This window comes from Rhinichthys klamathensis, unplaced genomic scaffold, assembly GCF_029890125.1.
Source record: "Rhinichthys klamathensis goyatoka isolate OS25496 unplaced genomic scaffold, OSU_Roscu_1.1 h1tg000115l_1, whole genome shotgun sequence".
NCBI lineage: Eukaryota > Metazoa > Chordata > Actinopteri > Cypriniformes > Leuciscidae > Rhinichthys > Rhinichthys klamathensis.
Genome location: NW_026606652.1, coordinates 2,416,903 through 2,441,890, shown reverse-complemented (window position 1 = coordinate 2,441,890; position 24,988 = coordinate 2,416,903). Strand labels below are relative to the sequence as shown.

The following is a 24,988-nucleotide window of genomic DNA, read 5'->3' as shown; positions in this document are numbered from 1 at the left end:
TACTGACTACGCAAGCATCTAACTCTGTTTTGGAACATACTTCGTTCACATACATGCATGTTCAGATAGATTTCATTTTCACACCCTTCTTATGATACTTTCTACTCTGTTTTTCAGAATGATGCTACTCTGGTGAAGGGGAAATGTTTCTTACACTTGTCTTGAGGGAAAGGCTACAAGAAAAAGGCTGCTTGAAACCTACATTTTTGTTTGCCCTTAACGTCTGGGATTGTTTTTAAAGACACAATTTATGTAGCAATAGTTGCAATCATCTAGTATAAGACAATTAGCATATTTTACTAAACTATTTATTTTTTATTTTTGAATACACTTAATATTTAAGGGGAACCTATTGCAGGTATCGCTGACCTGCATCTATAATGTTCTTGTACAGTTTTAATTTTTCGCTTGTGTGAGTGCAGTATGGATTGTTAAAGCAGTTTTCTGCACTGCTTTGCATTGCGTTTTTATTGTAATACTAGCCTTTTACCATTTTTGCTGTAGTCCGTTTGAAATGTGTACACATGTAATGTTGGTAAATGTTACATATGTGTATAAAATAGTACCATAGTACCATATTTTGAAGTACCCCCCCCGTACCCCCCCCCCCCCCCACCCCCCCCCCCCCCCCCCCCCCCCCCCGCCTCATACAGACGTATTGCACTTTGAACAGTTATGTAAGCCTACATAAATGGAGTAAGAATATCATCACAATGGATGCTGTTACAAAATACTAGGTCTGTTTAAACCATGAGATTTTAAAATTCCTCCCTTTGCATCTTTTTGTCTATTCATATTTTTGTAGTCAACAAATGTTTATTTATTAATTTATCGATTGAGACTTTGTTGACTCTGTTTTGTCAGTTGGCTCAACCTTTGCATTTAGTGTTTGCAGTTTGTAATTTGTTGCATTAAGCCAGGTGTTTTCATATCCTGAAATCAGAAGCATTTTAAAGGTACTGTCTGCAAATCCTGAGACGGTGTTGAGAAATGCAACACATGAAAATTACCAGTTGTTTATTGCCCCACTGATGAACCTGTCAGTAGCAACAATTGCAGACTATATTTAATTACAATGGTATGTTGATAAGCTTTTGTCATAGGTATAATTATGCTGTCAAAATCATGTCCAAAGCCAATATAGAGTTCAACTTTGGTTGGTAAACTATAAGACAGTAATGCTGTAATGCTATGCTAATGCTTGATTAATTGGTTACCTGTTGTTGTTGTTGTTTTGATATCTTTTACAAATATTTGAATAAAGACGAGATGTTTGTAATAAAGTGTGACAAAGTAAGCCGATACAATCTTTTTGTGCTTTTCCCATGTTAATGCTGAGAAAGAACAATTTTGACTAATCAAAGGACTAATCCATTATAATCCAATTTAATCCACAATAAGAATCAGACCGACAGACAGACTTGTGTTGTGTATAAATAAAAACTATAATATAGTTAAAATATAATATAAAAATATAATAGAGTCATGTTTATGATAAAATATTATTAAAATATAACACTGTATAAGCATTAAATAGATAATTAAATCGCAAACAAAATTAGGCTCTTTGTGCTTCCTGAGTGAGCATCCTGTTCTCGCGGGCACGCGCTTGCTGTCCATTCAAGGGCTTCAATATGTTTCCAGTGAGACGCGCCCACTCTCCTTCTGCGCATTAAATTCACTCTGTTTTTTTCATTCTCATCTTTATGCTGTGATACTCTTTCTCCACCTAGGATGCTTTTATCGTTCATGTACTTTGGAGATTCATACAAATGTGGAAAACGCGGCGTCGTAAAAATGGCACACATAGGGAATCCATGGTAAGGAAATCAGCATTTTTTGACAAGTGGAGCAAGAAAGCCGCATGATTATTATGTGCGACCTTGTGTATCTGAACGGTGTATTTAGTATACATTTATAGAACGTTTGTTTTAATGGCGCATGATGATTATTTATTTATTTGTGTATGTTCTTTCAAAGAGGGGGGGGCTGGATGCATTTTTGACACAATTTTATAGGCGCCGCACATTCGCCTGCAGTAATATTACTCTTCACAGTGGTTAACGGATAATAAAAGCTTTCAGATACTATGCAGATTGTTGCAAGCATGTATTCATCTTAATAGATAGATTTGTATGACACAATAGTCATCGTGTGTATGTACAATAGTCATCGTGATTCTGTTTTTATAGAAAATCCAAATAATGTGTGTGCATCAAGTTATGATAAAGATAGCATATAGATTAAAACGAATCCCTTGAATGGATAAAAAGCCACTAGGCCATTGACATAGTCATTTTTATGTTAATTTATTGAGTTACAATTAGGCCTATCTTACTTGATGCTTCATATTGTCTATTACTAATCAATATTTCCTCATCCCTTGTGTCCTTGCAGCAATCCAAAGGGTCTTTCATGAACTAACTGCACAATGGGAGTATTAGCTCGCTCTTGTGTGACCTAAAGGCAAGATGGGCAACACTCTGATGCTGTGACCACTTTGCATCCCCATGTGTACCATGAACAGCACAGCCTGGCCTTTGGACCTGGCTGAGTTTGTGAAACCTCGGGGCTTCAACAGCTCCCAGAGCCAGTCTGCTTCTGCGAGCGGCTGGGCCTTGATCCACACGGCTACCCTCGCCTCCTGCTCCTTTCTGTTGGTCCTCATATTTTGTCTCGGTTCTTATGGCAACTTGGTGGTCTTCTTGTCCTTCTTCGACCCGGCGTTCCGCAAGTTCCGCACCAACTTTGACTTCATGATCCTCAACCTGTCCTTCTGTGACCTGTTCATTTGCTGCGTCACTGCGCCCATGTTTGCACTGGTGCTCTTTCTGGATGCTGGAGATGCCAGCAGCGGAGTGTCCAAGGGCTTCTGCTTTGCCTTTCACCTCACCAGCTCGGGCTTCATTATTATGTCCCTCGAAACGGTGGCTGTGATCGCCCTGCATCGGCTTCGCATGGTCCTGGGTCAGCAGCCCAACCGTACGGCCTCGTTCCCCTGTACTCTGGCCCTCACAGCACTCTTATGGACCACCAGTTTCACACTGGCGGCATTGGTCACCTTGCGAGCGTATCCCAGGAGCTCCGGGCCTTGCCTGCCTCACTTTGGTCTCACTGGCAACAAAGCCAAGTTAGTATTGTATGTATACATAGCAGACTTTGCTTTCTGTGTTGGTGTGGTTTCGATTTCCTACCTTATGATCGCTCAGGCTTTGAGGAAGAATGCACAGGTACGGAAGTGTCCCATCATCACGGTGGACGCGACGCGTCCGCCTGCTTCTCATCCACCGCTCATCACAGCTGGTTTTGAGGGTATGCAGTGCACAGTGCAGGTGCCCTCTCTGTACCGCAACCAGACGTACAACAAGCTCCAGCATGTCCAGACGCACCCCTTCACCAGGAGGGCCAACCAGCCCCTCGTGCCCGGGGCCGCCACTGGAGCAACCTGCTGCCAGCTGGTCTCCACCGTCAACTTGGCTACGGCCAAGGATTCGAAGGCTGTGGTGACATGCGTGGTGATCGTCATCTCGGTGCTGTTGTGCTGTCTACCACTAGGTATCTCCTTGGCGCAAGATATGGTGTCACCGGAGAGCAGCTTCGTCCACTACCAGTTCGAGCTCTGCGGATTCGCCCTCATTTTCCTGAAGTCTGGAATCAACCCGTTCGTGTACTCGCGCAACAGTGCTGGTCTGCGTCGCCGTGTGCTCTGCTGCCTCCAGTGGGTGACCCTGGGCTTCCTGTGCTGCAAGCACAAGACACGCCTGCACGCCATGGGCAAGGGAAGTCTGGAAGTCAACCGCAACAAGTCCTCGCACCACGAGACCAACTCGGCGTACATGCTCTCACCGAAGCCCCATAGGAAACTGGTTGACCAGGCTTGTGGACCCAGTCACTCCCGGGACAGCATGCCTAGTCCCTGTGCCACCGCTGGACGCAAGCCCCGACCCCCGAGCACATCTACGCCCATCAACACTCGCATAGAGCCCTATTACAGTATCTATAACAGCAGTCCGTCAGCAGCACCGAGTTCCCCCAACAGCCTACAGCCGGTCAACTCTCAAACCACAGCCTTTGCCAAAAGCTACGTGGCTATGCACTACCACACCCACCAGGAGGCGCTGCAGGACTTTGACAGCACGTCGGCTAATCAGATTCCCATCCCATCGGTCTGAGCTGTGGAACGTCATACAGCTTGCTCAGCATCCAAAGGGGAGCATTTATAGTGTTTGCTTGTGCTGTTTTGCTCAAGAGACAATGTGCATCGAGTATCCAATAAAAAGAAAATGGGACTTTTACAACTAGTTGTCGCTTTCCCCAAATTTGTTATTATTGTTGTTTTCTGGACTAAAGGATGTTCTATTTTTACATTGACATGGCATTTTCATGTAATAGTCTTCTTCGCTCAGATTATGTATTTGTGAAACATCCTACATTTTATATATGAACTTATTAAATGTTTTGCAAGTGTATCTTGACACCTTCATTATCCTTTGAAAGCAGATATTTAATGTAAAATGTGGTTTGCTTTCAGTCATATCTTTTTTTTAGGTATTCACGTCTAAGCAAATGATGAATGTTATGTAAGAACATTGTTCTCTGTGAACAAAGCCTATCAACAGAAAGAGACACTAGCGCCACCTAGTGTAGGTAAATGGACCTTCTGGCCAGTTCCTAATATTTAGCAGAGGCATGTTTATTTCTCCATAAGAAATATTTTTTTTCTGTTAGAATGAATAATGCCCTAATGATTCTACCCAGGAAAATAATTTTCATTGTAACATAAATGGGAAAAGAAGGAAATGTATTTAATTTACACTGCGAAATACTGCAAAAATGGTCCTGTACAAAAATGGGTCTAAACATTCTTATTTCAAGATACATTTACTTGAGAAGCAAAATGACGACATAATTGTTTTGGACATATAAAAAAATAAAAATCAAGAAATATCTGCAAACTTGTTTTCCCTTTGAATAAGGTTTTTTTTTTTTTGCCTCATTGACAGACATACAAAATCTTGTTTTAAGTATAAATAAGTCATTATGCTTCTCAAGTAAATGTACCTTGACATAAATACTAAAAGTATTCATTAATATGTTTACATGAGAGTATGAATCTTTTCTGAAATGACTTGAAATCATATTTTATTAATGTGCATGCTGAGTAACAACCAGCGTTGCAGTCAATGTAATGAAATAATCTGTCTTGATATAAATTTGTTTAAGAGGAGCCCTTCACCAAATACTATGTACACTAGGTGAAACTTAGAGTAAATCTTAGAAAAACATGAGTGATTACATTTAAATGAGGGTAATCAAAATTACTGTACATAACTCAATGACTCTTGATTTCCAAAAAAAAAAACTTTATTTACATTCAATTTCCTTTGCATATAAGACAGTGTATTTCCCTTGCAAACAATGACTTCAGTCACTTTTAAAAACTTTATAATAACCATCTCCAGCTGCACAGTGTAAATGGAAAGTTGGACAAAATAAATAATGTATACTTAAAACAGCTGACCATCTTGTATATTAATTGATTACCAGATCAAATGAATCATTTGATTAGATTTTAAAGAACTGCCAGCCATCTAAATAATACAAAGCATGAAAAAAAGGCCAAACAAAAATATTCTTCAACAGGTTCGAGATTTGTCAATAAAATATTGAGAATTCAGTCCTAGCTGCATCATTCTCCAGGTTTAAAAGTTTCACCAAATCTCCTTTAGTCTTCACAAGAGACAGTGCAGTCAGTGAGGGACTTTCTCAAAAAGTTGAGGTCTGAGGTTCAGCATGTCCATGTTATCTATTGAACCAGACTTTATCAGACCTTTATCTCTCCCTCTTCTTCAAGCAACTGTTCATTCCTCCATCTCTGTACCAATCATGCAGGCTAGCTAGGGATTGAAAGAAATCCATTTTCATCTGCAGTGTCCAAGATCTTGCATATTACAGGAGACTCAACCTGTGGCAGAATGATAACCAGGACAAGGGTTATTCAAATTAAACAATCTCTTTCTGTAACATTAGCATTAATATCAAAACACAATGTTCTCATCACTGGAAACATCTAGGGCTGCATATTTATTAAAATCAAAATTGCAGTCAAATCTCAATGTCATTCTGTTTGCCACTCACCCCAAGAATATACTGACAGGTCTGAGGTTCCAGCATGTAAACTGTAACAGCATGAGGAGAGTCATGAGGAGAGTCTGACTCCTTACACCTGAGACACAATGGGTAGGTGTTAGTGGCGGCATCCACAAAACCGGAAAATCACATGGCATCATGAAGTGTGGCTAACTCACTTAAGCTTGACTACAACCTGTCTCGGTTTCCCTGTTAGGTCGCAAACATCTCCATGGCCATAGAAGTGAGAAACGATCCTGATGATACATATACACATACAGTATATGTTGGAGAGATGTTTTTTTTAAAGAAATCAATACTTATTCAGCAAGGTTGCATTAAATTGATCAAAAGTTGATTCAAAGATTTTTTTTTTTTTAAAGTATGATTGTTTCCACAAAAATATGAAGCAGCACAACCGTTTTCAACATTTTAATAAATAAGAAATGTTTCTTAAGGAGCAAATCAGCATATTAGAACGATTTCTGAAGGATCATGTGACACTGAAGACTGAAATAAGGAATTAAGTATGTTGAAATATATTAGTCATTTTAAATTGTACAATATTACTGCTTTTGCTATACTTTATCAATCAAATACAGCCTTAGTGAGCATGAGACTTCTTTTAAAAACATTATATATATGTATGTGTGTGTGTGTGTGTGTATGTGAGGTAAATATAATCATACTTGACTTTCTGCACTCCATCGTCTTTTAAATGATAAGATCGTGCCACGTTTTTCTTGGCCCAGTTCATATGATCCTCAGTGATCCAGCTGCCCACCACCACAATGTTCTTTCCTTGCTCTTTATCCTTCAACCAAAAGCACAACATGCAATTTACCATCTCTCATAATCCAAACATTTACACTATACTGGAAACTGTTATAATTTCTAAATAATTCAATGATTTCACAACTCTTACCTCATGATACTGGTGTACATGTTTTCCATAACAAAATTCATACTTCCACCATCCAACCCCCTAGACAGAAAGAAAAATATGTTGAGCTGGGAACCCAACTAAAAGATCAACAGAAACAGAAGAGAAATCTATCCACCCTCACCCCGTGCAGACAGTACGAGCCGCTCAGAAACTCCTTGATCAGCTGTTCATCAGTTAGACGAGAGATGTGAGTGGTGCCAACGGTGACCTGGGCTTGACCGCCCACTGTCAGGGGCTTATGGGTAGAGGTATACGCCTCTTCCTTCACTGGAGGTTTGTCCTCCTTAGCAAAGGAGACAGAGAGATTATTATATTTGAAATTATTTGTACATTAATATAATTTATATAAAGATTTTTGTTCATACAACATTTTTCATATAATTGTTAATGTTCTTTAATTTGAACACCAACTTGAAGAGTCTTTTCGAAACTACTTATAGTAGCAATTATTCATTACCATTTAAATAATTGGGTTGGTGTAAACGCAGAAGATAAAGGGCAGGTCCAGACTCACCCTGGATCCCCTCAAGTCCCGTTCGATGCTTGAGCTGAACGGTGGTTTGAGCAGCTCTTCCTGTTCACGATCCAGCTGGGACAGACTCTGAGGTCTGAGAGGGGAACCACCCAGAGCCTGACAAAAGATGTCGTTCACTGGGGAGGACTTGAACCTGAGGAGAAATGTGTCGCAAAGGACTAAAAATGTATTCACCACGAACAACACTTTCAGTCGAAACAAATATTGTGGGTCTCAGAGCACAATGAACATATAAAAGCTAGAACACATTACAATGAGTGAAACCTATATCATCATATAGGTCGCATTTTGAATTAAAGTGATTAAAAATAGTGTTAAATGGGTTTGTCTTGCATTAAAGCATGTGAAAGAGCATATGTAAGTGCTTTATCATTTCACTTGCTGCTGTATGAAAAGACTTCTTGTCTGTGATTAGCTTCACTTGTTTGTTCCTTTGTTTCTTGGTGAGAACAGGCTTTATGACATTATCATATTACCGTATATATGATAGAAACACATAGATAGAAATCAAGAACTAATATTTATGCACTAATTTTGTTGGAAAAAAACTGTGAACTTTGTGTGTATGTATATATTTTTTATTATTATTTACTATTATTATTTTGCTTTTTAAAATGCATTGTAAGTGAGGGAAATATAATCATACTTGACTTTCTGTGTTCCATCGTCTTTCAAATGATAAGTTTCACTTTTTCATTTGATTCTAGAATGGGCCTTGTGACAATATCATATTTATGTGATAGTTTGTCCATGTGATGACATACACATTCACGAGCATATACTAGACAACAGAAACCAATAACTATTTGTTTATGCACTTATTTAGTAGGATAAACTACGAAAAACTGATTTTAAAACCGAAATCTTGATTGAGCTGAATGTGTTTGTGTGTGTACCTGTAATTGGGGTGAGGACAGAGGAGAGGTGTGAGCACCACCACTTCATACTGACAGCTGACGACCTCAGCGATTGTGAGGATCTCATGCTTTGCCTCCGGGTGGCAGACGTACAGCACTGTGGTAGTGCGAGGTTCATTCTGTCTCACAGAGCATTCAGTCCCATGTCCCATCTCTACAGGAAAGTATGGCGTGAGCTGACCCTCTATATTCTTCATTGGCACCTGGGAACCCACAGAGAGTTTTTTTTTTAAAACTCATGTCACACACATTTACTATCTGCATATCAAACAGTGACAAACCTCTGTGTCTGTGTTTGATGCTTCTTTTTCAGAGTCTCCAGATTTATCAGTGTCTGACTCTAAGGAGCAGATAAAATACATGAAACAATTGACAGAACATGTAAAGCAAAAAAATACCATCTTAAGCTTAAAAATTGCCCAACCTGCACTCTCTTTTTTATTCATGGTCCCCAGATAGTATTCCTGAACGTTGATCTTCTGAGGGACCAGAGACTAATAAGACCACTGAAATGTTTATATTACTTAGAAATATCTTAAAATCCTACAAACAATCTACCATTCAAAAGATTGGGGTCAGTAAGATTTGAAAAAATAATACTTTTATTCAGCGAGGATGCATTAAATTGATCAAAAGGGATCGTAAATCGTTTCACATTGTTACACAAAAAACTACATTTTTAGATAACATGATTGATACTAATAAGAAATGTTTATTAATCACCAAATCAGCATATTTAGAATGATCTCTGAAGGATCTAAATAATTGACATTTTAAGATTTATCAAAACAGAAAACAATTATTTTAAATTGAAATAACATTTCACAATATTACTGTTTTTACTGTATTTTCTATCAAATAAATGCAGCCTTAGTGAGTATGAGACGTCTTTCACAAACTTTTGAGTGGTAAAATATGCATTCCTAACATAATACAAGGAACGCTATAAGGATCTGCCATGTTCTTTAACAAACACATCAAAAACAGTGGTTTTACCTGCCCCGTCTCCTTCTCCTCATGGTACTGCCGTATATGCTTCCCATGGCACACTTCATATGTCCAGTATGACTCGATCTGCAAGACACATGTTGATAAGCCTGTCAGAAGGCCGAATTGTGGCCACAATAAAAGTACCTCATATGACTAGGAAAAGATCAACAAAAGCAAAGAAAAATAATATCTTATTTTGTTGATTTATTCAAACATTTATCTTTTTGTAAAAACAAGCTCAATTCTCTTTAAGCAAAAATGCAATCTTTTTCTTATTTGGGGGGGAAATTTGACCTAGACATATTATGTGAGACTAGTCAAGCATATTTATAAAGTCAGTCACTCAGATATACAGAAAGTGAGACATGAAACTCACTCTGTAGGAGCAGCTGCTCTGTTTGAATAACGGCTCCAGTAGCATAGCTGGACTCGGTCCGCTATACTCCTTCGCATCACCCTTCAAACGAGACAAGAAATTGGTCAAATGAAGTAAAATAAAACTAAACTAAATGATATATAGAATAGCTCAAGATAATGGTCATTTAAAATCTGCCATCCATAACCATACCTCCTGATTGCTGGACAAAGATGGCAATAAACACTTGTACTTTTCTTTTTCCGCAGTTGTCATAATAACATAGTTATCTTTTCTGTACAGGCCTCCAGATGTTGACTGTGTAATGAAAAGGGATATTATTGCATATTAAACTTCTGCAAAAATCACTAAACAAAAACCATGCCCACAGTACCAGATAAATAAAACAACATAATGCTGTTGGAGAGAATACTTATAGGGATCGTTCACCCCAAAATGAAAATCGTTATTTACTCACCCTCAAGTTGTTCCAAACCTGTAGGGGTTTCTTTCATTCTGTTGGCATCCAGACAGTTGATGGCACCCATTGACTTCCATAGTAGAAAAAAATACTATGAAAGTCAATGGGTGCCGTCAACTGTCTGGTTACCAACATTCTTTAAAAAATACCTTCCTTTGAGTTCAGCAGAAGAGAGAAAATCAAACAGGTTTGGAACAACATGAAGGTGAGTAAATGACAAAATGTTCATTTTGGGGTGAACTATCCCTTTAACACACTACAAGACAGTTCAAAACAAAACAGGACACGTCCAGTTGTTATGAAGCGACCTTAGCCAACAAGCTGACAATTAAACAAACAGCATATGTTAGGTTGTATTTACAGCTGTCATGCGAAATATCTGAGTTTATTAGATGTTTGTACTCACCAGGGTGAAGTCTGATCCGGGCCATTTGATTTTGAAGGGGATCTCATCAGAAAACACAGGAGATCCTGCACGATTTGCAGAAACTCCGAACCAAATCAAACCCCAAAACAAACGCCAAAACACCCCCATCGCCCCTGCTGAGCCTCCGAGAGCGCTATCCGGACATTAGAACGAGACAGAAGGGAGTGAAGGGTCAGAAACGCAACTACTACAGGTAATCACTGAGATCTAATAGATGACTGACTGCTGATAGTTTGACATGAGTTAAAACAGCAGCTTGCCACGTCCATTTCCGGTATCAGACGGAAGTTCCGCTCAACCAATAGCGGGAGGACGGCGCGTGAGCCGCTGTTTACGCTGAGATAACAACTGAACACTTGTATTTTCGGTGATTAAAAAAACAACAACATTTTTTAAACTTAAAAAAGGCAGTAAGAGAGTCCATTTGTGCTACTCAATAATATTTTTAGAAATCTCACAACTGTATTCATAAGCAAATAATCTCGTAATTTATCGTCTTTTTTGATTTACTTTTTTTTTTTTACTTAACGTTACGTTTATAAATGTAGCAGGCCTAATTCATTAAATTATTTCTTAAATTATTTTTCTCCAATAATTGAGTGGCAGAATAAGCTCCCATAAAGTTTTTAAAAAGCAAAGACATCACATAGCCTACTTCTTTACAAAATGTCTCAGAAACCTGATTTATTGCCGTTTTCTTTTTTCTTTTTTTCTTTTTTTTTTGCCGCAACAAATTAGGACTCAAATAATACGCCTACAATTCCATATTTTAATTAGTTTGTATCTTGTATGAAAATATAATATTTTGGATGCTGCATGTCACTTTTAGATTAACTTCGACCAAAAATATGTTCAGGCTCCCAAATGTCTGTATTTGCTTGCTCTAAAAATAGTTTAACTATATTATTATGCAGCATGATAAATATAGCCTAAGTGTAGACTAATCGTTTTGAGCTTTTTAGCACCATGCATTTCAATCCTCTTCACAAGAGGCTATTCTCTGATCTTCTGCTCTTCTCGGCTGTCCCAACAGGCTTCAGATAACCTCAGTAATTGCTTACATCAGATTGGGCATCCTTGGTAACTTCCATCATATTCCTCCTGGGTCTTCATTCAAAACCATCAACCACAAATTGCTCTCAAAGCTGGCATAAATGGGCATGCCATTTTCACATCTGCACCATGCAGGGCCCTTTCTTCACCCACTGGGATTTCAGTGCTTGGAGCCCTTATGCTTCTCGGTCTATAATACATTTCTCATTTGGTTGCAACACGTATTGTGAATATACTAGTTCCATAAGCAGCCAATTTAATCTGAATAGTCTATTATCCAAAATAATGGCAGGCAAAGATTGGTTTAATTTCCCTTCTAGTGACGAGGTTGCTATTTCTGTCGCCTGTGTCTCGCTTAAATAGCCTTTCCACGTGGTTTTTGGATCACTGAATACATTGTAACATGTATTCTCAAGTTATAGCAGGTCTTTTGATGCTTGAAAGGAAAGTAAAGCCAAGAGTTTTGAGTGGAAAGTGGACCTCAGTAGTATTCACGTAGAGCTTTCAATCATAGTGCAATCATGGTACATCTTGATGGTTGAATCTTTGTTTCAGAAGCTTTTTTCGTGGGATTCACTGTATCTTGTGAAATAAATGTCCAGATTGGGGGTGTTTGCTGACAGTTTATGATTTTGTAGAATGTGACAAACAGGAAGTCTTTCTTGAGGTTTCATCTCTAATATGTAGGCCATCATTGTGCCTGAATTCAAATTCTGACAACTGTGTTACAAGGCTTTTTGTTCGGGACACACAAAAAAAGCATGTTAATTCTTTCTCTATTGCAAAATGTATATCTACTAATATTCTATCAAGTGTTTCCACAGAAAACATTCCTTTATGTTTCTCTCATAAAAAAACCCAATACGTTTCTTTTCAACAGTGTTTTCTTCTGTCTCTGAAATAAAGCCCAGTTTAGCCCTTCATATCCAGTAGAGGGCGCAATTGTTCTGATGATTGGGATTGTACAGAAAGAGCTTTATTACCAAGTATGTTTACACAGAAAAGGAGCTTCCACACAGAATGGCAGAGACAAGACAGGTAATAAAAAATAGAATTAAGTGAATACAAAATTAAAATATATAAAAAATACACTATATAGAAAATAGACAATATATGTGTATGGTTCATTGGCAAATAAAGCTTCATAAAAGGTGTTTTTAAAAAATATATATATATAAAAACTGATGCAATGCATATTTTTGAGTCATGAACAATGTGTTTGAATAAGTTGCAATTGTTAAATAAAATTGAAAGGGTTTAAATTAGGGCTGTCAAATGATTAATCACGATTAATCACATCCAAAATAAAAGTTTTTTTTACATTATATATATACAAAATAATTATACACAGTGCACCCACATATATTAATACACACACATGCATGTATATTTAAGAAAAAAAGATTATTTATATATAAAATATTTATATTTATATATAATATAAATTATATATAAATCTATATACAGTATATACATGAAAATATTTCTTAAATATATACAAGCATGTGTGTGTATTTATATATATAAAATAATTATACACAGTGCACCCACATATATTATGTAAAAAAAACCTTTTATTTTGGATGTGATTAATCACGATTAATCATTTGACAGCCCTAGTTTAAATTCATTTTGTGACATTTTATGTCAGGCGGTATAGGCCTACAGCCAAATAATTGTTTGTAAATTTACTGTAGTTGTACCACCTGACATGGAGAGTGTACCAACTTGAAATCAGCAGGTTTTTACCAGTATTTGAGAGAGATCTACAAACCTTGTCAATCCACAAGGTCATCTGGATGATACATTACTTGTTTACTATTATTACCTTGTCGATTCATAATAAAAGAGCCATGTTTGCAGTTGTGCCACCCTGACATTTGAGAATATATACAGATTGCTGGACTTAAGTTTTTCAATTATCTCAACAGCTTTAAAACTTTTAGATTTATATGAAAAATTGATTATATGAAAGGTTTCAAGCCTAAAATGATGCCATAGTATTTCGTTTTTTATTTTTTATTTTATAAGACACCATTTTAAATAGTTTTCCTATAGTCTGTTTATTTGTTCAGACAGTTGCACCACCTAAAATTTTGGGGGTTTAAGATAACAACGAGTTAAAACTAAATAGGTCTTATACAATAAAGTGATATGTCATGAATTTATCAAAGTATTTTTAAAATAAATAATGCACTTGCACACAAAAATATGTACGTCATGTCATTGACCCATCTACAGATATGTTACAAATGCAAGGGAATGTAAATAAGAAGTAGCCTATGGTGTGTTAAATAAATATAAGTATAAATAGCACACCCCACGGTGTTTAAAGTGATGCCCTTTTGTTGCCAACGCGCTTGGCAATTATGTTCATCTGCTGGTCAAAGTGAACACAGTGTAAAGCAGTGTGTAAGAGTTGGCCTTGGACAGAGCAGAGGAAATGACATAATGACCTTCTGAAGTCACTGGCCACGTTCCAGCACTTGAGTCAGTCTTCGCACACGCAGGCAGCGTCTCGTCTTGGTGCCTGGGTGTGGTCTTTCTCATATTCAGCTCAATATACCAACCTTGAAAACTAATATCAGCCCGTCCAACTTAAACATCCTTCAGATTCACATCTCTCACGCGCTCTCTAATCATCCCCATATGATGAGACGACTGCTCTACTACTACTACTAACCGCGCGAGCAAGGGACAAAAGGTAATTTTAACACAACAGCGGTTTTGTCTTAAAGATAAAGTGCTGTTCTTTGTATGTGATCCACATGTGCTCGATGTTCTCAATGTCTGTCTGTTCACTCTGGATGCTCAAGGCAAATACAATGAAACATTTAACTGAAATGCAGAAATATGATAATTAATTTGATACTGTAACAAATATACCGTGAATGTACATCAGATATTACTAACCGAATCAGTTCTTTAAAAAAAAAAAAAAGATACTTTTTTTGTTGGTTAACTGACAGCTGTAGCCTACCTGCTGGTGAGTTTAAGTTTGCGGTTCGGGGGTTGAACTTGAACTGGTTCTCCAAGGCGCACCCTGTAGGGACTGTAAACCTTTACAGAACAGATTAGTGGTCTCTCTCTCTCTCTCTCTCTCTCTCTCTCTCTCTCTCTCTCTCTCTCTCTCTCTCTCTCTCTCTCTCTCTCTCTCTCTCTCTCTCTCTCTCTCTCTCTCTCTCTCTCTCTCTCTCTCTTAATTCTATGCAGCGACTCACAGGTTTCGTTCACTCTCGCTTTAATTTGTTTTGAAGCGCGTGATGTTTGCTCAATTCAGAGACTGACTATCGAACTAGACCGGTTTTAAATTACCTATACTTGCTTAAATACATTTAAATAAATTATTCAATAAGGCTACTCACTTAAAGTGCTAGTTCAACCAAAAATGAAAATATCCTATAATTTACATAGGTGTATATGTCTTTCTTCTTCCAACCAAAAACAATCAGAGTTATATAAAAATAAAAAATCCTGGCTCTCCTAAGCTTTATAATGGGAGTGAATGGTACCTTGTTTTTTGAAGCCCCAAAAAACGCATGCATCCATCCATCATAAAAGTAATCCATACGGTTCCAGGGGGTTAATAAAGGCCTTCTGAAGTGAAGCGAATCGATTATAAGAAAAATATCCATAATATTATAACTTTATAAACTGTAATCACTAGCTTCTGGTAACGTCGAGCATTCACAAGTCGAGTAGGATGATGTAGCGTAAGTTTAGGTGAGAGTAGACACCTCTCACGGTTCAAACAAACAAGGCTGGGCAACAAACTCAAGCTCCTCTGACATTTCTCTTTAAAAATTCTCGTTTTTAGACTTTTAATTCGTGCCTGGTGTTTTGTTTTGCTCTATCCTCTGCGCTTCAGCGTTCGTCAATACATCATGCGTCGGGTCAGAGGTCACTCTTCGGCCGAAGCCAATCATTACAGTTTATAAAGTTATAATAATGGATATTTTTCTCACAAAAACGCATCGCTTCGCTTCAGAAGGCCTTTATTAACCCTATGGAGCCGTATGGATTACTTTTATGATGGATGGATGTGCTTTTTTGGGCTTCAAAAAACAAGGTACCATCATTCATGCATTATAATGCTTGATTAATGCTTGAATAATTTTTTTTTACATTACTCAGATTGTGTTTGGCTGAAAGAAGAAAGTCATATACACCTATGGCTTGAGGGTGAGTAAATTATGGGATAATTTTCATTTTTGGGTGAACTAATTCTTTAACGCACAATAATCATTTGTTGCCAGGTACTTATTTTGAACTATTTACTCTTGAAAATGGAGCATCCCACACATAGCAAGAAAGCACATTCCTCACAAAGGCGTGAAGCTACTGTCCTGTGCTAGAATTTTTTTTAAGGGATTTTATTACCTTCCTAACCAAAACAAACAAACCCAAATGAAAGTTTCTGGAGGTTTATTTTTTATCAGAAAAAAGGTTCGCTGGCTCAATGATCTGGTCACACAGGTTCTTGAGTCAAAATGGACCGCTTTTTTAAATGTGTTTTTGTTACAACTCTTAACCTTTTTACTTCACTGAAAACAACTACAGCATATTGGTTTGGAAGAACATGAAGGAGAATAAATAATGACACTGTTCCTTTTTTGGTCAACTATCCAGGACCATACAAATAGCCTTTGGGAAATGTTTGTAAAAAAAAAAAAAAAACACTTTGTATAGAATATAATAACTAAACTATTTACAATTTCTACAACATTTGAGTTGATGTGGAAAAAGAAACCACCAACAACAACAACAAACAAACAAAAAAACAGGAACTTAATTCCATTTGTTGCAACCATGCAAGATTGATTATTGGCTCAGGTAGATTTCCATTATTCAAATACAGTTTGCACATGTGCAATATATCTTGGGAGGGACCATCCAGCTTTATTTATAAAAAAAAAAACAATCTTCTGGTTGGTTAATATGATAGAGCTTCCGAAGTTATTTATATTAATCTGTTTTTCTCTCTCTCTCTCCACAGGGTTTTGTTGGGACAGGTGAAGTGAAGACTACATGATAAGGATGGGAATCATTAAAGTGCTGAAAACTCAGTTGCTGTGCCATCTCATTATCTGTTATGTGTTCCTGGTCAGTGGGATTATTATCAACCTGCTGCAGCTTTGTACTCTACCACTGTGGCCCATTAACAAGCAGCTCGCACGCAAGATCAACTGCAGATTGGGTTATTCCGTTTCTAGTCGTAAGTCCTGCAAAGCTGTCACCTGTGGGTTCACCTCCTCCAACAAAAGATACTGTCCTCCTAACCAAGCATGATGCAACAAGTTTCCAGTTATATTTATAAGTTATATTTTGTCCTCACTGAAAAAAGACATACTGTACTGCATGAAGTGAACAAATCACATTAAATAGTATCAATAAATGTGATGTGTCACAGTCATGGAGATCATGATTATCATGTCTTTCCTGCTTAAGACAGATTGTATTGTACTATTTAGCAAATGGATACACACCACCTGAAACCATTATTTCCTGTTTGAAAACCTCAGTGTTGCAATGAGGGTAACAAAACAGGAAATGCATATTATTGTAAACTGCAAATTACCTTAGTCTATTTGCATACATACAAGAACGATTAGCTTGTTGGCCTACCGCAGATTCATAATTATGTCAATTCACTCTGCATTATGAATATATGCATTATAATTCAATTGTATATTTTTTCTATATTTGTTTAGAATTGGTGGCATTGTTGGAGTGGTGGTCTGGGACAGAATGCACACTTTACACAGATCCAGAAAGCTATTCACTCTATGGCAAAGAAAGCGCCATTGTTGTCCTCAATCATAACTTTGAAATCGATTTTATGACCGGCTGGACCATCTGTGAAAGATTTAGTATTTTAGGGGTAAGAAAAAAACGTAGCCTTCCCACACATTAACCCTTTAAACGCATACCTCGGGTCTTTAGTGACCCGGTACGAAATTCACTACCCTCCTTCATTTAAGTTATACATCAACCGTCTTAGTATTCCTCAATTGATTCATTATAAACAATATAACAAGAAAAAATAATACAATTATAAAAGAATGACTGTTTTCCCATAAATTGTATTGGGTCGCTGACCGGAGGTGTGTAACAGTGTAAATATATATTTTAACAACAGTTGAAACTTTATTGACTAAATAAGTGCAATTCACCTTAATTCCACAAGGTGGCAATGTCTGATACACAATGATGAAGTGACCTTTCACTCATAGTTACCACAGGCAGAAAACAAAAGAGTAGGAAGTATCATCAGCAAAACTTGAAATGGCTCAGTGATTTACTGCAGAGCAAATATTAGTGTCACTGTCACTTGATGGTGGATCTGGTAAAGAAGCTGTCAGCAATCAACATAATGACTTTGAACATGTTGAAAATGGTAGTTTTGAGAATATGTTTGAGATCGTGAATATACTGGGAAATTTCAAGGACAGTGATGATAGTATAAAACATCTGCTCAAACTGAACCCTTTCAAGCTCCAAAAGGTAACAAAATATGCCCTATTTTATTCTTCTGTAATTGTTACTCTAATTTCAGGAGAGTTTGATTTTATCGCGACAGGTAGATATAGATCCGGGTAGCTAAAGACCCGAATATGTAATAATGATTGGCAAAACATTCATGCATGTAAGGGTTAACAGATGTGTGATCCTAAATGAGAATGATGTCTTTAAACGTGTATTACTCATTTTTAAGACTTAATATCTTCATGATGTTATAAGACATAATATGATGTACTGCCACACAATTGTTTTTCATCATATTCTGTTTTCAGAGTTCGAAGGTGTTGGCAAAAAAGGAACTTTCCTTTGTTCCTGTGATTGGCTGGATGTGGTACTTCCTGGAGATCGTCTTCTGCAAAAGGAATTGGGAAGAGGATCGCAAGAAAGTAGTGCAGAGCCTGCGCAACCTTCGTGATTACCCAGAAAACTTTTGGGTATGTTTGTATAAATCTTATTGCACATTGTACTCTGGTGTCAATGACATTTTATTACATTTCAGATTTCACAGTTTCTTAGTTGAAGGAATAGTTTCACCTGTTCACCCAAAAATGATTTACTCACCCGCTCATGTTTCAAACCTCATATGCTGTTATTTTTGTGTATCACTAAAGGAGAATTTTTGGAACAATATGCAGGCAACTCTTTCCATGTGATGACAATTTAAGTAAAAAAAAAAAAAAAAAAAAATCGGCATGAAAGTAGTCCATGTGGCATTTAAGTCATTATTCACTAAAAGAAAAGTAAATTTTTGGGTGAAATCTTACCCAACTCTTAACAAATACACCAAGCAAGGCAGGTTTGGTTCAATTAAAACAACTCTAGTGCGATTGCTCTGTCCCTTGTTATATCTCCTATGTGGCTGATGTTCATTTTTGATTCGTCTATAGTTCCTGTTGCACTGTGAGGGCACACGATTCACAGAAAAGAAGCACAAGATTAGTATGGAGGTGGCAGAGAAGAAAGGTCTCCCCAAACTCAAGTATCACCTTCTTCCTCGGACCAAGGGCTTTTCCATCACGGTCCAGAACCTCAGGGGAAAGGGTGAGAGCTTCTTGGCCATTGAGTAATGACAAACCCGTAGCAGCAGTGCTTTTATTGATCTTCCAATTAGTTAAGGCATATCACTTTCTTGATGCTATTTAAATGACTGTAAATACATGAAATGAAAGAAGTCTTTTTGACAGACATAGCCTCTAAGGATTTGGCTCTCTGACTTGGTTTGTGTCTCCTCTGTAGTTACTGCTGTGTACGATACTACACTTAATTTCAGAAACAACGAAATGCCAACTTTATTAGGGGTGCTCAATGGGAAAAAATACCATGCTGATTTATATGTGAGGTAAGAATGAAAGAAAGAATCATTCAAAATCATTTAACACTGCCCTTCTGCAATATTTAACAAAAAGTTGTTCATTAAATGCTCTGTGATTTTTCTCCTGCTATAACAAAGTTCAAAATGCAATCTCCATAATAATTTATAAATGTTTTAGTTTCACTTATGAATGTGTTGTGAGTTAAGACCTTAGGTCCTTTGCGAGATCAAGATAAACCATCATGGATTTCCTTGTGTCTGTTAGGCGAATTCCTCTGGATTCGGTCCCAGAGGAGGAGTCGGAATGTGCGGCCTGGCTCCACAAACTCTATCAGGAAAAAGTAAGTGCACTACCTGCCTAAGTTGGAGGTGATTTTGTGCTCGTCAGTGTTATTTATACCGCATTATTATTATTTCATTTTTTTTATTTTTTATTATTTCAATAATTGTTATATGCTCTTGTCAACTTATCTTTTACTTTATTTTTCTCTTTAGCTTTATTTTAGTTTGAGTAATTATAGTACTTATAGAACTATTTTATTTCAGTATGTTGCCAAGGCAACATTTCTTTTTTTATCTAATATTTGATTTCAATTCATTTTTAATATAGTTGTTAAAATTCTGTAATTAATTACTCACCCTCATGTCGTGGTGCTCACGTGACCAGCATCAGAGACTGACACAGAGAAGAAATTGTTGAATTAAGTCGTTATTTTTCTTTTTGCGCACAAAGTATTCACGTCGCATTATTATTATTATTATTATTTTTAAATGTTTTATACATTTAGACATTTTATTATTATTCATTTTTTTTGTCTTCTCTGTTCAGTCGTGGGTGGGTTGTGCGAAAGGGAGAAAAAAGAAAATAAAAATGTTGTTAACTCTTTCTGTATATGATACGTCACTCTGTTCTTTAATAAAAAAATATATATAACATTTTTTTTTAAGTATTCACGGCGCTTCATAAAATTAAGGTTGAACCACTGTAGTCACATGGACTATTTTAACGATGTCTTTACTAACTTTTCTGGGCCTTGAAAGTGGCAATTACTTTGCTGCCTATGGCTGGTTCAGAAAGCTCTAGGATTTCATAAAAAAAGTCTTTATTTGTGTTCCGAAGATGAACGAAGATATTACGGGTTTGAAACGACATGAGGGTGAATAATTAATGACAGAATTAATTTTTGGGTGAACCAACGAACCCTTTAATAATAAAAACCCTGGTGCTGGTATTAGCATTTCAGTTATTATTTGCTTATTAATAGGACACAGCCAACTAGAAACTAGCGCCAGTAAAGCAATTGCCCATGAACAGTAACATGGACGGACAGTTAGGGTAATCAGGGTTAGAACATGGAAATTAAGGGATTTTTTTTGTGTGTGTGTTGTCTCACTCAGGATGAATTCCAAGAGCATTACACACAGACAGGCCGGTTCCCAGGTCCCATTACGAGCCCCCCGCGCCGACCTTGGGCCCTATTGAACTGGCTGTTCTGGATCTGTTTGCTGGTCTACCCTCTCTTCAGGCTCCTGCTGCAACTGCTGCTGTCAGGGTCCATCTCCACCGTCGTCTGTACATTTGTCTTCTGTTTTGCAGGTACTTGGCATAAGGGCATGGGGATTTCCTACTGATTCCTACTGACAAGGCTGGTGTAACAAATAGCAAAATAAAGAAATAGACCTTTGAAAATTGCAGCAGATATTTTTGTGGTCTAGACACCAGCAACTAAGGAATTGTATACTGCTGCTATTTTCCTCCAATCTGTTTTTTCTTTCAAAATATAAAAATATAAAGGAGGCCGATTAGGTTCTATGGCAGTAAGTACATCAACCATTTCTATCTGGATTTACCGCATGCTGGACTGGTCACTTCATAAGTGCATGGATAAATGAGATTTGTATGCATTCAAAGTGCCGTTAATTATCATAGCATGTGTGTGAGAACAGTTTTAAGATTCATTTCAGCTGTAAAAGTTTAATCGAAACACCAATTGCACACAAAAACACATCTTGAACTACATGACTCAATTATACTATGAGAAATCATGTATAATTGATATTTTGTTCAAATGAAGCTTTCATTTCTCCTTTGCTTTTAGTACAGGGTTCCCACACCTGTTGACCAAAGAATTTTCATGATTACTGAGAAAAAGGTGTTTTAAAATTGTTGATGATACCCAAGCTTAACTTAAATATTTTTTTTTTTTTAAATCCACATTCACCAAATTTCCATGACTTTTCCAGGCTTCAAAATCACAGGCTTAAAATTCCCTGTTTCCAGGTTTTCCATGTCTGTGGGAACCCTGTTAGTATTATGACAATTATCTAATGCAGTGGTTCTCAACCTTTTGGACTCGATTACACCCATTGCCCGACACAGTATTTGAAGTCCCTCCCATACAAACATTTTCAGTATTTCTGCTGTAATTGACACACCTGCTTGTTTTCCAACTTTATTATAACCATATTAAAATTAACCGCAATTCATTTTGTGATTCTAGAAGATTCATGAATTGTTTTTCACTAAAAACAATTAGGAATGCACCGATATGAAAATTTTGGCCGATACATTTCTATATATACAACCGATATATTGGGCGCTAAATCTACATTTTTATATAATTTTTGAGAGCCTGATTACAAAAACAAAACCATTAAAAGCCATGTCCCAAGCACACAATTATAATGTTCTCATTATAATTGTATATAGCCTATGACAGACTTGCACTGCACATGTTGCACTTAACTGTATTTTCCTTTTTGTAAGTGATTCCAATCAATTCAAAATCATCATGGCGAACAGCGCACATCTGAAGTGTCTCAGCTGAAGGAAATAATCCATTATTTCTCGGCTTTAATATATCAAGCATCCCTATAGTTAGAGGGGGATAAAGTCCTTTTTAGAATTTTAACATTAATATATTAAAATAATTAATATATATGTGGCCACCTTAAAAGATTGCAGACGCCCCCTGATTGAGAATCACTGATCTAATGAATGATATAGACAGTGCTTGTAGCCCTAGTTTAGTTATGGAGCATGCTAATGTGACTGGCTGTTGCGCTGACCAATTGTTGCTTTTATTTTCAGTGTCAGTTGGAATCCGCTGGATGATCGGACAGACAGAGATTGAGAAGGGTTCGAACTACGGGAATAAAGAGGTCCAGTTGAACAATAACTGAGAGACTGTCACCCACCAGGGAAACAAGATCATGCTATTGTACTGTGATGAGGGCACTTTCACAACAGGAACTGGCATTAGCAAAGTGAAACCACCTTCATAAGTGAAATTTGAGGAACTCGTCACATGAAGCTTTTGGAAAGACATTTAAATCATTAAAAACACTTCTGTCATGACCTCTCTCGGAGTGATTGGCATGGTGATGGGTATGACAATGTTGTATGTTTGGTCTTGGTGGAATAGATCTGCTACGCTGCTGCTGCTAATACATACACGACACGCTGCTGTGAGCAAGACAGACATGCTGCTGCTGTACAATATAGAGTACATGTAGCAGGTCTATACAGGTGGAGCTGGGGAAGGTGGAGGGTTTCTGAAAGCATGCTGCACTGCTAAGGCAAATGCTACCCAAGTATTTGAAGGTTGAGCAGCGAGCTCATTGGCTACTGATACGGCAGGAACCAATCAGCTGCCCCCTATAGATAACGATGTGATTATGAACAGGTGAGTAAAATGACCTATTTAGCCTGCACCACCTAGAGTTTCATGCCAGAACTTTGTATTTCACCATTTCTATTTACATGTTTTTAAAGATACAAGTAGGCCATTTTAAAAAAAACTGTCTGTTTATTAATATTCTTTTTTTAAATATTGCAAACACTGTTGGAGGAGCAGAGAACCAGCAGTTGATGCCTATGTAAGAGCATGTTTGTCCACCCATCCGAGTGCAGCAGCAGAAAGGCGGAGTCAGACTGGCCTCTTCCCTCTCATTGGTTGATTATGCTCTTGTACACCCAGATCGTAAAGGCACAGCGTTGTCCAGCACGAGGCTGAGCCGACGCAACAACTACTTTTAGGCTTAAATATGACTTGTTAACAGTGGGCTCTGCAGCAAGGCAAACAAAAATACAATTTTAAGATAAGAAAAATTTAAAACCTTCTCTACTGTGACTTTCAGCCCCAGGTTTGTATGCTTTCTTCAGTGAACACTCATTGAAATTGTACATACAGTCAGTCAATGCCAAACTCTCCCTCCATCTCCCATTCTCTGATACTTTGTGCGGAGAACGTCGACATTGAATTAATGTACTTGGTCTCCTAACATGTATTCCCTGTGACTCATTCACCAAAAAAATGGCTATTAAACTTCAGCTTTACAATATGCTTTGTACAAAGAAAAACCGTAACCCTATTCTTACAGTATGTACATAACACACTCGTCCGTACGACATGTCCATCTCATTTGCTAATGTTACTGTACATGTAAGACTTGCCCTGCTTTAATGTCGCAAGGGGTTCACATATTGAGCAGAGCGCATCTGTTTTTCCTTCGTCTTTCCTCATGCCGTGTGAAGTAGTGCTAGCATTTTTGTAAACGTTAAGAGAATGCAGGTCCTCCCCATCACTCTTCATCCGTGCAGACCTGCAATTGAAAAGATGTGAGACTGACATGTTAGTGCCATTTCTATCAACCTCACTCTAGCAGCCAATCAGGTGACTAAGTAAATTAGTGATGACCCAAAATGATTTTTACACCCAAACCAAAATTAAATTATTCATTTGGCCAGAATCCAAAAGTAAAATTTATTTAATAATTAATACTCAAATCTGAGTTGCATATAAACCTTCAAATTGCACACATGGCAGTTTAAAAACAAAATGTTTTAATGATTAAATGTTTCTTCTCCAATTCGTTGTTGAAATATGAACATTTAAATGGCTGTCATAATTTGGTTTCTTGACAGATTTTTAGCCTGTTAAAGATATTAAACATTTCAATTTTGTTATAAAATTGGCAGAAAAGTAACAAAGCTGATTGTGATTATTGGATGGTAGGCGCACTACAAATAATGTTTTTGAGAAGTTTTATTCAGGGATCCACTGAAAACAGCACAGACGGTACATCAAAATGAAGATCCATTAAATATGAGAAATCGATATTGTCAACCTAGCTCTAGAATCCACACAGCTTTCAGTCAATGATTTCGACCAAAATTTCGGTGCATTATTAAAGTAATTCACTGGTTTATTTCTCAAAATGAGAATTTTGTTTTGTCAGTGTTTGGTTTCATGCTTTTGAGTGTGTAAAATGTTGGTGGATGTACTAGAAGAGCTGTTTGCATCTAAGTAACAGATTGG

At 37.3% G+C, this 24,988-nt stretch overlaps 5 protein-coding genes across 12 annotated transcripts in view; 3 read left to right on the top strand and 2 right to left on the bottom strand.

Moving 5' to 3' along the window:
• The window catches only part of psme4a (proteasome activator subunit 4a), a 32,366-nt gene extending 32,126 nt beyond the window's left edge, over positions 1 to 240 (top strand). For both annotated transcript variants that reach the window (XM_056255004.1, XM_056255003.1), the window contains one exon: positions 118 to 240. The gene's annotated coding sequence lies outside the window, so the exon portion shown is untranslated. The remainder of the gene's footprint in view (positions 1 to 117) is intronic.
• A 1,452-nt stretch (positions 241 to 1,692) lies between these two features.
• gpr75 (G protein-coupled receptor 75) lies at positions 1,693 to 4,469 on the top strand. The gene is made up of 2 exons (XM_056255002.1): positions 1,693 to 1,820; positions 2,398 to 4,469. The coding sequence occupies exon 2, from the start codon at positions 2,511 to 2,513 to the stop codon at positions 4,170 to 4,172; it is 1,662 nt and encodes a 553-aa protein (XP_056110977.1). The 5' UTR covers positions 1,693 to 1,820; positions 2,398 to 2,510; the 3' UTR covers positions 4,173 to 4,469.
• Positions 4,470 to 5,808: 1,339 nt separating this feature from the next.
• Positions 5,809 to 11,039, bottom strand: erlec1 (endoplasmic reticulum lectin 1). 2 transcript variants are annotated; one of them, XM_056255001.1, is made up of 14 exons: positions 10,760 to 11,039; positions 10,086 to 10,190; positions 9,894 to 9,974; positions 9,524 to 9,601; positions 8,952 to 9,003; positions 8,809 to 8,867; positions 8,507 to 8,730; positions 7,590 to 7,743; positions 7,197 to 7,358; positions 7,055 to 7,114; positions 6,819 to 6,943; positions 6,309 to 6,386; positions 6,139 to 6,226; positions 5,809 to 5,965 (listed from the first exon to the last, which is right to left on the bottom strand). In XM_056255001.1, the coding sequence occupies exons 1-14, from the start codon at positions 10,886 to 10,888 to the stop codon at positions 5,894 to 5,896; spliced, it is 1,467 nt and encodes a 488-aa protein (XP_056110976.1). In that variant the 5' UTR covers positions 10,889 to 11,039; the 3' UTR covers positions 5,809 to 5,893. The 2 variants fall into 2 exon arrangements, with proteins under 2 accessions (XP_056110976.1, XP_056110975.1); XM_056255000.1 differs by having other exon boundaries at positions 8,952 to 9,006; positions 10,760 to 11,038.
• A 5,794-nt stretch (positions 11,040 to 16,833) lies between these two features.
• Positions 16,834 to 23,026, top strand: agpat4 (1-acylglycerol-3-phosphate O-acyltransferase 4 (lysophosphatidic acid acyltransferase, delta)). The gene is made up of 8 exons (XM_056254998.1): positions 16,834 to 17,048; positions 17,545 to 17,714; positions 18,628 to 18,789; positions 19,243 to 19,396; positions 19,592 to 19,694; positions 19,933 to 20,008; positions 21,066 to 21,264; positions 22,759 to 23,026. Exons 1-8 carry the CDS (start codon positions 16,862 to 16,864, stop codon positions 22,848 to 22,850), a joined length of 1,143 nt encoding a protein of 380 aa, XP_056110973.1. The 5' UTR covers positions 16,834 to 16,861; the 3' UTR covers positions 22,851 to 23,026.
• Positions 23,027 to 23,456: 430 nt separating this feature from the next.
• Positions 23,457 to 24,988, bottom strand: part of map3k4 (mitogen-activated protein kinase kinase kinase 4) — a 43,948-nt gene continuing 42,416 nt past the window's right edge. For all 6 annotated transcript variants that reach the window (XM_056254992.1, XM_056254993.1, XM_056254994.1 and 3 more), the window contains one exon: positions 23,457 to 24,272. In XM_056254992.1, the coding sequence (XP_056110967.1) occupies positions 24,252 to 24,272 (21 nt within the window). In that variant the 3' untranslated portion in view covers positions 23,457 to 24,251. The remainder of the gene's footprint in view (positions 24,273 to 24,988) is intronic.